Source organism: Balearica regulorum, chromosome 1 (genome assembly GCF_011004875.1).
Source record: "Balearica regulorum gibbericeps isolate bBalReg1 chromosome 1, bBalReg1.pri, whole genome shotgun sequence".
In the NCBI taxonomy this organism is placed as follows: Eukaryota; Metazoa; Chordata; class Aves; order Gruiformes; family Gruidae; genus Balearica; species Balearica regulorum.
In genome coordinates, this window is record NC_046184.1 from 115,312,321 (window position 1) to 115,328,457 (window position 16,137).

Consider the following 16,137-nt stretch of genomic DNA (forward strand, 5'->3'; position numbering starts at 1 on the left):
CCACTGAGAGAGCAAACAAGCAGTAGAGAGCAAGCCTGCTGAGCCAGGGAAAAAGGATATTGTGTTTGTTTACAATTCAATTAAAATTTGAGATGTTGCAACCAATAAAGAGAAAAACTGCATTCTGGTTCTAAAAACCCCTAAATCTTCTGTGACCCATGCCTTGCAAGGCACAATAAAAATAATAAATATTTACATGATAACTTCCCTTTTTTCCCCTGCTTCTGCACTGTTCACAGCACAGCTGGGCTAATCCCATTTCCACTACTCTGTATTCTGACCTCCTTAAACAACCCCATGCTAGGATGTTAAAACACTCTAATCTATAAATAATGCATTCCCCTCATCCAGCAATGGATTACTGGGCCATAAAACTCACTGGAACACACTGCACCATCACCGGTTTAACAAAATAATACTGAGAAAGACATAGAGTGAGGTCACCTCTTTCTTGCCAAATTCTTTTAAAGATTTGATGCCACAATTACTTTTTCATTGTTTGTTGGGGTTTTTTAAATAAATTGTTTAGGAGCTGGTATTTTATTCCAGTGACCTCTTTTTCCCCCCCGCCAAAGACCCTTTTTTTTTGCGCTATTAATCCTCACAGCGTGGCAAAAGACAGGAACTGGCTAACTAATCAGACCCAAAATGAAGGAGGAGCGATAAAGTGCTTGCTGATGCCATACGCCACGGGGCCTTGACACGCACGGTGAGGGCACGCTTTAGACCTGCCTTTTGTCCCAAATGGGGAGCTCCCATTTCTGCTCACCCCCATCCTCCCATTCTGGCTTCTGGCAGGAAGATGCCTGGACGTTCATTGGATCCCATGCTAGGCCAGTCCAGGTCAACTGATCCTGCAGGAAACTATCCATTTTTTCCTCAGGGTTCATTTTCAGACAGCCATTACCTACAATTCAAGCCATAATGTGTAACTTCATTTAAAGATAAATGAGTCTGCTCTGAAGACCGATGTCTAGTAGGCTTGCTCCCACTGCTGTGGTGGTGCAAAACCAGTGCCTCTCCTACACCACAGACACCAGCAGTCATCCTACCACTGATTTCCCAGAGCAAAAGCATAAAGCTCATGCAAACGCTTAAATGATGCAAATTTGCGGTTTGGCAGATTTTTTCCGACAGGCATTCTGGAAAAATAAAGTGTTTCTGTCTCAAAACAAGCTGGAACCCTCTTAAAAACAGAAGTGCATCCTTTAAAGAGCAAGTTCCCCTAGGAAGCGCAACCAGGCACACCACACTTCGGCATTTGATTCCTTAGCTCCGTTTGCCATGATTAACACAGCCATTTTCCACACATTTTTCATAATGCACAGATCACTTTTAACTCCAAACAGATTGGGGGAAAACAAGCAACCCACCGACACCCACAAAACCTGCTTGCTTCGTTCCACAGCACTAATCACATGTGCAAATTTAAATCACTCCTGCAATATGAAAACACCGTCAAAGGAATTAATACCCACCTTGACAATGGGTTTCTGGTATATTAAATGAAACAATTAAAGAACTAACACCTCCAAGAGCTACAGCGTGACTTAATTCCCCCAAAAAGGTATGCATTATACGTAGCCTCTGCACAGGAGGATTACTCATGGCTGATGGGTCGCAGCGCAGCTCTGAATCAGCTCTGAACCCTGCCCGTCGGAAAGCAAGCTCGTTCCCCTCGGGAAGCAGAAGCCATATCCGACATTTCTACAGCAGCCCTGAAGACAGCAGTTCAGGATGGCGAGCCGGCCCCTCGACGGCAGCCAGCTACTGGGGGAAGAGCAGGGCCGGGAGACAACGCTGCCTGCTTGGTTATTAGCCCTAATGCTTAGTCACAGTAATTGCAGGGCCAGGGCTCTGTACTCACATTTCCTGTCACCAACCCAAGAATTAGGCAATTTAGATTTAAAGATAGTAACCGGTATATAAAATAACTTGGTAAGTGATAGCAGAAGTAACTAGGAGAAAAATGAGCAACTCGATACGGAAAAGCTTCCCCCAGCCCCGGCTTCTGCAGCAGTATCAGATCTTCGGGCAGAGTGAGACCCCACCAAACCCAGCCATCCCAACCTTGCTGAAAAGCACAGCAGCATTGCCCTTCACGATGTTTCAGCTTTCCCCACCTCGCAGAAACACCTAACAGAGCTCAATTCAAGTTGAAACCTTTCACAGGGCTCATTTTCAACAATTAAAGAGCATGGCAACCTGTAATTACTGAAAATAAAGCCAGACAGCTGGAGAAGGGAAGCATCTTTAATAAGTAACACGATACTACATTTTCTCTGTTAGGGAATTTAGCTATTAAGTCCCCAGCTCCCATTCAGTCTGTTTGAGCTCTCGGGGTCTGCGATGAACCCGGTGTGCTTCTGCTACCTGTGAGCAGCACAAACCCTGGAAAAGCAAACAACACTCGACAACCTGATTAAATGCAACTCAGAGAAAGCAACACCTCCATCTGCGCTGGGGAAAGACAGAAGTTAGGAGAGGAAAGCTTTACGGGGCTTCCCGAACACACGGCATCTGAGACAACACGACAACGCTACACCCCACAAACACGTATTCCCAGCTTTAGCTGAACTTCAGCTGTTCAGCTGTTCTCATTCCCCCAGCCCAACGACACACAACGCAAGTAAAAGTTAATGTCCTTTGTGAAGCAGCTTACCGCTCATCATCAAGAGCACAAACATCTTTGCCTGTTGTATTTCCCAAGCCCCGGCTGCCTGTAACAGAAAAGAGGAAGCGCCAGCGTTTCATTCCCCTTCTGCTTCAGAGTGGGTGTAACTCGTTAAGTTTCATGCTAAGATGAGATGGGTCAATTGGGTGTGTTTGAAGGTTTGGGTTTTTGCCATGTCTCCCTCCCTCCCTCCTTCCCTCCCTCTCCTGATTAATTCCTCCCGTCACAGGCTTCAGATGAGCTGTCACTCAGCCCCGCTGGCTCCCGAAATCTGAATTCCTAAGGACACCCCTCCGGGGTGACTTTAACTCACCAGCCTGGTGCACAGCGAGAGCAGCCAAGCACTAAACTACCCAGGCAACCCACAGAGGCGACTTGCGCATCAGCAACACGTGAACCAGGCGCGTGGTCCCCTTCCTCACCCTGCTCAACTGCATCGTCCTTGGTATTTCATTGCATTTTCAGGGGGCAATTTACCAGCAAGATAAAATAGAAACAACTTCTGAACCACTCTGCACCTTTTGCCACTGCCCTCGACTCCCTTACGTCCCAGAGGATTTCTCCCTGGACAGTGTTTCTGTAGAGGACACGCGTTCAAAATGCACAAGCAATTGCCTCCCACTAAGCTGTCCACAGGTACAAAAGTGTTTGCAGGATCAGGAACTACAGGGATTTAAAAATTACTCATGGACCTGTTTTTAATTAATTCACTACTTCCACGTAACTGTCTCTGGATTAGGATTTGAGCAGCATTGTCCTTAAGACCAGGGTTGGTTAATGGTTGCTATAAATAAGAAATACCAACACAAAACCTAAACCATCTGTGTTTATCCCCCAACTTCCCCCACCTTCACTCTGCACCATTTATATTGGAGAAGAAAAACAGGTATCAAACTATTCTTGGAATTAAGTAGACAACACAGTAAATATTTTTTACAAACAGAAATCAAATTAATTAAATGAATTAACATTTTACAAGTCTGTGATACTGCAAAAATACAGAGTATTAAGAAATAACCATATCCTTTGCAGTTCTGCCCTCTGCAACCCAGCAGCAACCAGGAATTGGGAAAAGTACAAAACCATCAGGAAAAGAAAAAAATAAAATGGTGAAAGGTATGTGCAGGAGCCCAGTTCTCCCACAGGGTTATATATACAGTTCTGCGTGCAATAATTAAATAACTGTAGTAAGGCTGTGGGGCTCCACATGCCTGGGTGCTATGGATGCTCGAGGAGAGAAGGGGAGGAGATGACTCTATTTTGGGCCAGCCAGAGACAAGATAGTTGGAGAAGTGATTTGATGCGGCACAATCGTTCCTACACAGCCCATTATCAGAAACAGGCAAGCAAGCAGAGTTTCCTGGTACAGCAGTCAGTTTTAGCCCTCCTCAAACAGCAGGTTTGGATCAACTTTACATCTGAGTACTTGCAGCGTCAGATGTTTCCGATATAGATACCCATGCTTAGAAAGCACCAGGTCCCCCCCGACCGCAAGCAGTCCTGATGATAAGCACCGGAGTTCTCCACCTGAACAGCAGAAAAGTACTGCAGGAGGGACGGGACCAGATATACCGTTTGGACCAGAAAGCACTGAAATGATTGATCCTTAGCCTTACGGTTAATTAAAACATCAAATGAGCAAAGCCAACAGCTCCTATTTGCAGGCCAGGCAGGAGAAACAAACAGGAGAAAGCCCAGGGGAGCGGACTGCCTCCTCCAGAAGTTTTCGGCTCGGTAGCTAGCAAACCCCGAGCAGGCAAGCAGGTTTGGTGAGCTGCGAGTGACTCAGAAGGCGACGGGGGCTGCTGCTACCTGCCTGAGGGTTCACTCGGGCACGGCCAGCACTCACCATCTTCAGCCCATTTGAAGAGCCCGACAGGCAGAGCCGCGTTCAGAGCTCCAACACCACCCACCCTTAATCGCTCCCATCAAAATGGCTTCGCCATTACACGGAAACCAATGTGTACATATACACAGACGTGCATGTACACAAGCTCCCATAGATACAAAGCAATTATGCTCCAGTCCTAAAGGGAGAACATATATGCTTACTATGACAGATTGCAAGTGATTGTCTGAAGCGTTTTTCAACTTAAGAGGACTAAAGGAGGCATCACACACCCTTTTGCCGCCAGCACCAGGTTGATTTGCATTCTGTCGCAGCAGTTTGGGGCTTCTTTTCCTGCTGGTTTGCTGCTACCTATAGAAAATCCTTGGCATGGCCAGGACTCCCAGGAAAATATGAACTGCGTGTGCCCTCCTCCCTATAGGAGCTGCTTTCAGAAAGCTTCAGACAACCATGACATAACTCAACAAGTCCCAAGTCAGTCTGACCACTGGTGGATTTTAAATCAGTGCAGATGGATAAAAGAAAAGCAGTGATTTCCCCTTCCCATCGTGACCCATAGCACTGGAACAAGAAACAGCAAGTAATAAATAGCAAGCCTGATATGGAGAGAGATGCACAGAAGAATCCCAGGCGCCATCACGTAGCTAAGATCTGGGGGTTTTGTAAATACAGCACTCGGTTAGGTTGATCTGGTTGTGGCTGCAGTCCTCAAGAGGGGCTGGAGGGAGAGGCAAGGGAAGCCGCCTCCCCAGCCATGTACCAAGCAACCTACCCTTCTCCAAAGCTTTGCTGAGAAATGAGACGATGGCCTTCAGGGAAGCCTGGCTGGGGTGAGCAAGCCGCCATGGTCCGGGCTGCAGAGAGCAGGTGGCCACGGCCACTCGGGGAAGATGTGGCGTGGCCATCTGACAACAGCCTCACTGAGAGCCCTCCCAGGCAACGCCACGGCTTGTCAGCTCACACCTGCCCGCTGCGGGAGAACAGGCATTTCCAGGCCCTGGCCCCGTCACCCCGGCTCGGCTGACGCATTTGGATACACGCCTTTTGATGTGGGCTTCCTCTCAAAGCGCACGAGCCAACTTATATAAATCTTAATGCTCTCCTGCGTTAAACGAATAGCAAAGACCTACCGAAACCTGTTTTCAGACAACCTAGCATATTCCACCTGAAACAGGCTGGGGACAACCAGGCCAGCCACTGAGCTGGCCAACTGGAGGGTACATCACCTCCAGGAGCTGGAAGAAGTGGCCATTGGCTAAACCCTGAGACTGGAAGAGGGCACATGTTTACCCTCCCCTTCTGAGCTGAACAAAGATGACACCACTGGGAAAAGCCCCTTTTTCTTCCAGCATCAGCAGGACAAATCCCAGCAACCCTCCAGGGAGTCCAGAGGCTCTCACAAATATCCAGCCAAGAGGTGGAGACCCCTCCTCAGAGCCTGGAGGAGAAAGGTCCCCACAACATGGCATGGTCAACTGCAGGACAGCACCTTCTCAGCTGTGAAAGGAGAGGAGAGGGACTCCCATCAGACACAATGCAAGTCTGTGTCCTGTGTAAAGGTGTATTTATCAACCCTAATTAACATCCCAGGCTTCTCACACCCTGGCACACCTGCTAATTAGCACACATGAGTTAATATCATTTTAACAATGTATTATCACTTTGGGCAGAAAAATGGTTGGGAGTCACTTCAGTACAGTGACTCACCGTGAGCACAGCAGCAAGGTAAGATATGAAAAGCATCGGCCGCATTTGCACAGGGCTACACAGACCGTATCTCTTTAACTATGGCTTACTTTACAAAGCCAAGGTGCTTCAAAAATTCATGATTATATCTATCTTATTTTCCACCTGTGCAAACAGATGGCCTTAGAGAAGCATCTTGTCTCCATCCTCCAGACAACTCAGGAGCCACTCAGGTCTTTCTTCAAGTCCTTATAGCCATGATGGAGTTTCTAATGGTCCCAGCCACTGTGATTATCACCTGCTTTGGTCAAGCATGTTTCAGGACATGACCCAGAGCCCACCAGGCACTTACCATCTGCCAGGAATGACCCAACACCAGTTTTGGTGCCACTCCAAACGTCCCATAACCACAGACCAATCTTGCGGAGCAGGCAGGCGCTCCAGCACACGTTACTGCAACATTATGTTCCTTTTTCACATAACACAGTAAACTACAGCCCTACAAATGTGACCAGGGCCTTCAAAGTTCAAGCCAACCCTTGTATATCACTGTGGATAATGTGGCCAAGCTGTGCACTGGCTTTCATCCTCCTAACCCACCTCTCCTGGGACCAACATCCACACTTGTGCCTGTGCAGCTTCACACATCTGGCAGGAGAGACTGTCACCACTAAATACCACTAAAGCAAAGGGTTGTCTCTGTGTAGGTGGGGACACAGTTTGGCTCGAGCCATCTTATACTCAGTGGTAAACTGAGGAAGAAAGTCAATGTAGGCTGCATTTATTACTTTTTTAAAGCCTCAGCTTTCAAACTTCATCTCTGTGATGTAGAAGCTCATAAGAGGCCACTGGAGGAAAATCGTCACACTGCCATCAGAACCACTTTGACCCCCTCAAACTGATGTTTAACGCTACTTGCCTTCGCTTTGTCCAATAAAAGCCTGCAAACAAACCCTTGACAATTAAAGAATGTTAACACCATGAAAAATTATACTAGATTGAACGTATCCATACTCCCCGTTATCAGAAAGATTTTCTCAGCCTCATGTTTCTATTTAGGATTAGGAAGGGAGCTGTGAAAGGCAGGTATTGTTCAGCCACAAATAGTTCTCTTTCAGCCTCTAAAAAAGTAAGCTAATGAACTACAGGGTTGTTGTTTTTTTTTCCTTTGGAGAGGTCAACAGATATATCAACTCATGGGAAAACTGATCCCTGTTGTTACACTGCAAGGGTAGTTGAAAAAGGTTTCTAATGAGCTCCAGGGAGTGGATGCTGGCGATGAGCCAGCAATCCTTGCCTGCGAAACCAAGACGAACGACCAGAGGCACGAACGACCTCTGGAGCAAGTACGAGCTAAAATTTAAGGTTTGCGTGTCATCGCACTGCCTGTGGCTGGCAGCTCTCGCACCGGCTTAGCAGCGTGTATGGGGGCACATTGCTCACAGACACTCGGGGCCGTAGCTTCACGGGCAAAGGTAGATCCACTTCTCTTTCCTGGGACCGTCCAGGTGCGTGCGGGTAAAGCACACACCTCTGTGTATACAGGATTAATATCTATAGAAGAGGCCTGCTTCTAGTCATCTAGCCTCAAGAAAATACCCGCAAAGATGAAGCTCTTCCGGACACACACACACAAGCATGCACGCACACACGTACCCAAAGTCACTATGAGCTTCTGCACCTCTCCAGCACCAGGATGGTTTTATGGGGTCATCTGGCTGCGCACGGTGGCTCCAACCCAGCCCCCCCCCCCCCCCGAACCGGGGAAGCAGGTACCGCTGCGACACACTGCATTGCACAAGCCTCACAGCAGCACCCGCAAGCACGTTCGGTCCTTACCGCAACTGCCGCGTGGTGCAACAAGAGTCAAGAGTTTAATGCAAGCCAGAGTTTAATGAAACAGGGGCTGTTTCCTTTTTTGATGAGCAGGCTCGAGAAGGAACATTTTATTCAAGACCTCTAATCCAAACACCTCCTCTCGTTTCTTTCAAAGAAACTAGGCGGTAGCTGCTGTCACTTTCATGCTGCGTTCTGACATGCTTCCACCACATCCCTGCCAATAGTTTTAATTTCGTTGAAAAAATCAGCTCAAAATGAGAGTGACAAGCTGTATGCTGGTGATGACGCTGTCAAATGATGGATATCGTAGGTTTATATTAGTTGTCAAAATTTTTCAACACTAAAAATAGGTATCACAAGCTTTTGGATTCACCGCATTGAAGTATCAAACATACAGGATATTCACACCTTCAGAAGAGCCCAACACCACTCAAAGCCAGGTAAAACCAGCAATATGTGATGTACCATAAAGGTCTCTGAGCATTATTTATTTTAAGGAAAAGCAACACGCTGCCGTATGAAATCTCCTAACAGCTCTGGCCAAAGCAAAGACAAGATGCTGCACACAACCTGAAATACAGCAGCACAAAATGGGGTGCACAGAAAAGGAAAAGGAAAAGAGCTTCAGAGAAGCAGAGAAAAAATTCTGCATCCTGTTATCCCAGCTCTTGGTCCAGATCCCACCAAAAAGGAGGGCAGCTCCTCCTTTCCCCTCCTGCCATACCTCATCTGCCCCCATCCAGCAAGAAAGGGCCCTGAGCCACGAGGCTGGAGAAGGATAGGAAAGCCCAGGAAAAGCAAGTAGGTTGCCAGAGGGCTGACATTTCCATTCGAGGGATGACTTCTCTCCAGGAGGCAACCCACTGACGGATGCCGGCCAGGCAGCAGGTTGCCAAAGGGGATGTTGTTTTTATGGGTAAGATGGCAGAGAATGGGGGGGAAGAGAGACCATTTACAAACCAAATCCAGCTTATTTATTCCCTCTGAGTCACTGAAATGACTAGCACAGGCAGAGTTGTCCCTATATTAGGCCAATATTTATAGTAGAAAGAAAATGAAGCATCATAAGGAATTACTAATTAGATGTTATCATAACACTGTGTAGAACTGAAGCAGCACTCCAATGTGCTTTATAAATAATTAGCAAATTAACTTACACAATACCCCTGCAAGGCAAGTATTATTCCCATCTTCTGCACGGTCAAGTGGAGAGCGAGTGGTTTGCTCCCGGCCATAGTCCTTGAGCAGAGGCAGGATTACAGCTGATGCCCTGGTCCTCTGTCACTAACACCTGGTTTGGGCACAGCCTGTTGACCCAGGGTGAAATCCTGACTCAAAACACACTTGTGTTAAGTTAGCCAGAGCACTTGACCTGCCATCTACGTTTTTATGCCAATGGTGAGAGGACAGAAGATACTTGTCCCAGTGTAAAGCCCAACAGTACCGAAAAAAGCACAGTAGTGCAGTTTGGTTAAACCTACCAAAGTCCATGCTGCTGCCTTAAGGAGTGACCTCAACCTACAGCCATGTGCATCCCTCCTGGCACACATACCAGTGCTCATGGCAGGGCTGGTGGCTTGCTGGTTCAAGGGACAGCTTGGGGTGAAAACTGGCCCCCCTGGCAAGAAAAAAAAAAAAAAGGCAGCGTTTGGGCACATGGGTTCCCTGATCCGTCCGAGTACAGAACTGGCTGAACACAGGGATGGGACATCGAAGAGGAAGAGGGAACTGGGAGTCCTCTGGTTACACCTCCTGTATCATCAGACCATGAGCCACACTGCTCCTCTCTCCTAGACCTCTGCTTAGTCCAGCAAGCGGGGGCTTCTCATTTATCATCCCAGCCCCACGCATCTCCACACACTTGCCCAGGCTGCATTTTTCCAATTCCTTGCCACTGGGATGAAATGCATTTGCAGCCATGAACTTGGGGCCCAAACTCAGGAATTCAGGGCTGACTGAGCAGCTGAACACACACTACCTGGCATGAGCACAACTCCTGTGACTCTAGGGATAAAATCCAGCTTACACCAGCACGAGACCAAGATGCATCCTCTTCCCTTGCTCGCAGGAGGAGCACTACAGACGACGACACACCAAAGCCCAAAGTTTTGTTCAATAGCCCAGTCCCTCCAGAGGAGAGTGCCTTCTCACAGGTCACAGAGAAACCTCTTCACCCGAGGAAGGCCGGGTGGCAGAGACTGCACCAGCCACAGAGGGACCCCCGCCATTCCTATCCATCCCTCCCACTCTGCCTGAGGAGACTGCAGCCTGTGGCTCTGCCATCCTTCCCCCAGAGCACCCCCTGCCCCAGCAGCCGGAGTGGCACCGCGGGCAGGGACAGCACTGCCGGCTCCCTCCAGCGCCCGTCCCTTGGGTGGAGAAAGGCTGACTGCAGGCATGTGCAGGTGAGTACCCATGAGCTCCTCGTGTTGGGGGCACAAACCAGGTGTGGGGGGGAAGTTCTTCCACCTCCAACAGATCCAAAGGAAACAACTCTGAGCCCCTTTCCAGACTTAGCCAGGAGGCAAACTGAGCATGCAGCTTTAAGCATTAACTATAAAGGTCTGCTAACTCCACCAGCACAACAGAAAGCAGCCTGCCAGTATTTCTTCTGTCTGTGCACTGCTTCCCTGTGCATCCAACTCTCACCTTTCACTGGAGCAAGCAGGCTACCACAGTATCCTTGCTCCCTCGGCAGCATTGATGCCATCCGCACACACTCCCCGCTTGTCACTGCCACCTCCACCCTTACTGTGCAGGGGTGATTGGCACATCCAAAGCCGAGTCACTCTCTCAATGGCTCACTGTCTAGCAGCGAGAGCAGGCAAGTCAGGGAAGAGAGTAATCTGGCCGACAGGACACACAAGAGAATAAGAGTTGTGGAGGTGAACGCATGTACTCTGCTTCTCCAAACTCTCCCCAAAAGCATGCAGTGAAATCAAGGCTGCTCTTGCACAGTTGCCTGCACAGCCCAAAGCAGGCTTTGGGAATGAGGCCAGCTCAGAAAGCTTCTGCTGCAAGCCTTCACAATGCCTTCCCACCGCCGGCCATGCTGCAGAGTGGACCATCGGGCAGATCCAGGCTAAAGGCACAGTTTCCCAATGGCTGGTCCTCCCTGGTAAGTACTCCGAGAGCCTCACAGAAAGAAACAGTACAGAAGCATCAACTGCTGTTATTACTTTCTGCCAGATGCATGTTAAGAAAGTAGGCAGACCTGCATCTATTTAAGATGTGCTGCATAAAAATAAAAGATGCTGGTTGACTGCATGTGTTCTCCTTTTTAGAAAACAATCTCCAATTTATTTCTTCTATTCTTTTCAAATCTTTACAGCCAGATCATAAAAATTTCTCTTCAGTGTCACCTCAATGAAAAGAAGCCCTGACCTGCTCCTGGGACGAGAGCACCACACAGGAATCACACTGTTCAGTTAATACCTCTCTCCTAGGGGGCCCTGACCTGACACCCCTCACTCACAGCCTGACCCAAAGCCCTCCGACATGAGCAGAGATCTTGACTTCAGGTTCTGCCCAGAGGGCTACCACCACTGACTTTCACGGGATGACTTGAGGTTATAAACACCACAGCTGGCAGACAGGGCTGGCACAACTGGACTTGTCATCCCCCAGAGGTCTCACAGAGATTTAAGGAAATATGGCTCTCTGGTTTGTGTCTTAGTGCTTTCCTTTTTTTTCCTTTTCCGTTAACGTGTTCTAGCTACTTTAGAGGTCTTTTTCCCTTTTAAAAACCCACATCGAGTTATTTCATTGAAATACTAACACAATTTTATCAGGAAGTATATGCCATTTTTCTGCTTTTTCTGTTTACACTCCCCTTGCTCATTGCCATGACACAACATCTCATAGAACTATACTTCCGTCTACTTGTTTGCCAGTGCTGCACTCCTCAAAATGAACAAACCTTTAATTTCAAGGCATAGTTTGTATCCATCTACATTCACTGTCAGGCATCCATATTGGTGGTGCCCACGCCAAGTCTGGGTACACTGTGTTACAGTGGCCATAAAGTGAATCGCTGGCAGCGCTGTTGGCATATACAGAGTTCTTCACCATGAAGATGCTCAAGGTGAAAAGTGAAGTAGGATCATGTGTCCTAGAGAGGTTGTGCAGGCTCTGTCCTCAGAGGTTTTCAAGACATGCCTGGAAAAGAGCCCTGAGCAGCCTGGTCCAATCCCAGAGCTGGCCCTGCCTTGGGCAGGGAGCTGGACCAGAGACCCCCACGTGTCCTTTCCCACCTGAGCGACTCTGACTCATTGATCCCAGGCTCAGGGGCACCCTCCTAAACAATTATCAATCAAATGTCTGGCAGAAAGGGAAAAACTCCACGTCAAGAGGAGATGAGCCTCTCATCAGTGTTGGGTCCACCCAGCTACACCGCCTTGAAACCCCCTCCTGGTTCATGGAAGGGTTTGATCCAGTCAAACCATACCCATGGCCACAATGGCTGGATCCTCCTCCCCCCACACTGGCTGCCAAACATGCCTACCAACCCAGCTCTAGGGCCACCCACAGCATCCCCAACCTGTTTCAGTCCAACAGAGCTGAGGATGCACTTAAACAAACAGGTCTCTGCTAAACTGGATGACGGTAAGTGCCAAAATGGCAGCAGCACTCACAAAAGTGGTTTCACCAGCAAACCTGAAAGCCACTGACTTCCAACAGAGGTTTATAGTACTACCCAGTGGCAGCAGGATGGCAACATCCTGTGAGTCCATAGCAGTCTGCTGAGCACACCTCTATTTATACCCTTGTTCCTCACCCAAAACTGAACAAATTTGGGGGATTTCTGTACATAGCTTGGAGGCCAAAAGCAAAACGTGGCAGAAGCATGCGAAGATAGGATAGTATTGAGAAATGCCACTGATGCATTTTGCTTTGAAAAGCATCAAAATTACAGGAAATTATTCAGACTCTCTTTATTAAGAAAACAAGAAACCGAGAAGCACGACCAGGAAATGCTGTTTAAAAGTTGGCTCTTTTTCATGGTTAGCAGGCAAGGAAAGGAGGTGCAGAACAAGAGCAGGTGGAAAGCATGAAGCAATTGGGAGTGCCTTCTCTGAATTGCCTGGAATTGTTTGGCAGAAGCCCACAGCTTGTTATGGAAAAAGCAGGCAGAGAATATATGGTTTGTGATACTCAAACAACGGCCCTGGTCCTGCAAGCCCGTTCCTGAGTATTTGCAAACCAGTGGCAACACTGACAGACAACACATATACATTGGTATACGTTCATGGTGTTACACACTCACCTTTGGAAGACCTGCATTAAGGTCTGACCTGAGCCTGCTGCTTCTAACTCCATTGCACAAATGTCTTTTTTTGAATGCTCAGAGATGCATAGTTTCTCTCAGTGATCCCTAAGACTAAGAGTTCATATACAGATTAACTGCTTAAGCAAGTTCAAGGGCAGAAACCTGGTCTCTTTTACTGGCAAAAGCCTCATACTCTGAAAATCACAATTGTTCTATAACTGCTGATTAATTTTCCTCATTTGTACTTTTTTCCCCCCTCTTTTAAAGTCTTGCCTGTTCCTTTTATTTCTTATGAGGCTTTTCAGTATTTGTCTGTTACTTGAACGTTAAAGCCTGATCTGTGATTAAACACACCATTTGGGAGGTGGACTGCAATGCTGCCCGCTGTCACTGTTCCAACTGTAAGAAGCTCTGGGAGACAGAAGCGTATCAGGTCAGATCCTTCTCTGCATAAGTCTGTGTGACCAAAGTTATTTCTCACTCTCTTCAATCCCCATGTCCCCAAAAAAACCCTGATTAATACACAGTGGGACAGCTGCATGGTATCAATAGTGGTGGGTATGTATTAAAGTGGCAATAAATTGGGCAACAGCAGGGAGAACATCAAAACACATTGCAGAGCAATTAAAATAGTTCAGTTTCATCAGTTGCATTAATTGCACACAAGCAGTAATCAGAGGTCGTATGCTTAAGTATGTCAAGAATGCTGCACTCAGTAACTTGAAGAAATTACTTTTATAAGTTGGCCTACTTCCCCTATTGTAGCTGCACTCAGCAGATAAGGGAACTCTTCAGACTTAAATGACCACGTTCCACATTTCGGGGCTCTGCAAAAACCAGCTGAGCTATCTGGAGGCCAGCCGAGGCCAGGCCAGCTGAAGTCAGGCCAGCACAGAGGGTGTGATCATCAATCTGCTCGCCCATTTCAATGACACAGTCAGCCACAGGAAAAGGGAGCCTCCTGCATCAGCCATGGATGAAAGTCCTGGAGACACCCCTGCAACAGCAGAACGAAAAGCACAGAAGGCCTCGGGTCTCCTGCACTCCTTCCATCAGCATGAGTGATCCAGAGCCTCTCCAGGGAGATGTCTCCTCTTCATTCTCCACCCCCCTCTCAGCATGGATCTCTGGCTGGTCCCTAAAGCAGGTATCTCCTGGGACATCATCTTGCATGACACAAGTGAAGAAGCTCTAAAATCCACAGCAAAAAAGCACAACCCCATAGCTGGCAAGGAAGAGTTAACCAAGAATGTCCATCTATCACTGAGCTTTGGAGTGAAGGATCCTAATGACACAGATTGCTGAGGCCATGAGAGCACTAAACAGGTTCCAAGACACCTTCTTTCTCCTCAAACCTCCTCAAAAATGACACAGCCAGATAATGCAGAAGGGCAGAGACCAAAGAGCATAGAGCCCCAGCCGTATGTGTCCTAGAACAGGGAAAATGAGGGGCAGACCTCCAAGTGGTTGCATATATATGCAGTAACAACAACATTTGAGAAATTATTCATTGCAGGCAGCATCCAGTTGCATAGTTCAGAAGCAGGATGCAGTAAAGCACTCAGACACACACTTGTGTCAGAAGCAGGGTGCTGCAAGCAGAGGATGCGAGTGCTACAGAGCAAGTAGCAGACCCTTCAAAGCAGGAGCCCTTTCCAACGCAGCTCAGGGCCTGAGACCTCAGGGCAATACCAGGAGAATCAGGAAGGACTGGTCCAAAGTACACCACGGAGAGGTCCAAGCTTTGCAAAATGTTTCATTAAACTCTTTCCCTCTCTTCAATCAGCCTTCAGCAGAATCCAAAAGTGCCAGGAAGCGGCTGGCTTCCCAGTACTGTCCCAATGCACTGGCAAGGAGAGATTGCAGACAGCGGGAGGAAGCACCAGGCTGCAAGAGAAGTTTTCCCCTCTGTGTCAAAGCTTCCAAGGGACATCATTGCTCATGAACTAAGAAAAACTTGCTCTGCACAAGAGGAAATCCTGTTGAAGTTGTGCTCCATGGGATGCCCATGACCTCCACTTCCCCCTTTTACTCTCATTAAGCAAGGTGCAGCAAAGCCTTTTAGGCAACCTTAGAAAGTGTCCATCGGTCCTCAGCAAAAGATTTAGCCACGGGATTGACTTTAGACACATGAAAAACGCACTTGATTTTAACCAGAGTTCTGGTACCTGCTTAAAGCTGACCATCATGCTCATAGGTTTTGCTACATAGGAGTGAATGGTGACACATCTTTACTTCCAGAGGCACCGAAAGCTGGGCAGATTGCTGCTAGCTAGTACTCAGCTGCAGGCGGGCAGTCAGAGACTCTGCGAGATAATAAAGAAACATGCCAAAGGAAATGTAGGTGGCTGTATCCACCCTAGCACCTTTCAATTCATGACACCCAAACTTCATTAATTAAAATAAGGATGTGCAGTAGCCACAGCACACCTTCGCTGTTAAGTCAGCTAGAGCAGAGCTTGTGGTAAGTAAAGGACAGCAAGATCTGTGATGCAACTTTATTAAATGCAGTGTCTCCAGGCTGGGCTTTCAGTCAAAATCAATGTAATTCAGGTGCTGCTATGGTTATGGCTGTAATTTCACACATCATCTGAACCATCTCTTCCCCACCAAGAGGGGAGAGACGTGCACTGTTGGCCAACAGCACCCCCATGCAGCCACCATCCCCCCCATCCCTGCCCCTCCTTGCCCCACTTAAACTACTCCACACTAGGGCTGCCACATCCTGCCCACAAGTTTCCACCTCCAGCCAGCCATCAGCCCTCTTCTAGCACCCCAGCTGGCCAAATGCAGCCACAAAACGCAGCTGGCCAAAAAGCC

General features: G+C 48.0%; 1 protein-coding gene across 13 annotated transcripts in view; it reads right to left on the reverse strand.

Annotated features, from left to right (window-relative positions):
- TIAM1 (TIAM Rac1 associated GEF 1) overlaps positions 1-16,137 on the reverse strand; it is a 190,702-nt gene that overhangs the window by 115,648 nt on the left and 58,917 nt on the right. For 4 of the 13 annotated variants that reach the window (XM_075770505.1, XM_075770473.1, XM_075770483.1 and 1 more), the window contains one exon: positions 2,663-2,720. The exons of the other annotated variants lie outside the window; for them this stretch is intronic. Coding sequence is in view for 3 of the 4 variants with exons in the window: in XM_075770473.1 (XP_075626588.1) it covers positions 2,663-2,687 (25 nt within the window). In the remaining variant the exon portion in view is untranslated. Of the gene's footprint in view, positions 1-2,662; positions 2,721-16,137 lie in introns of those variants that run through there. 13 annotated transcript variants of the gene reach the window in all.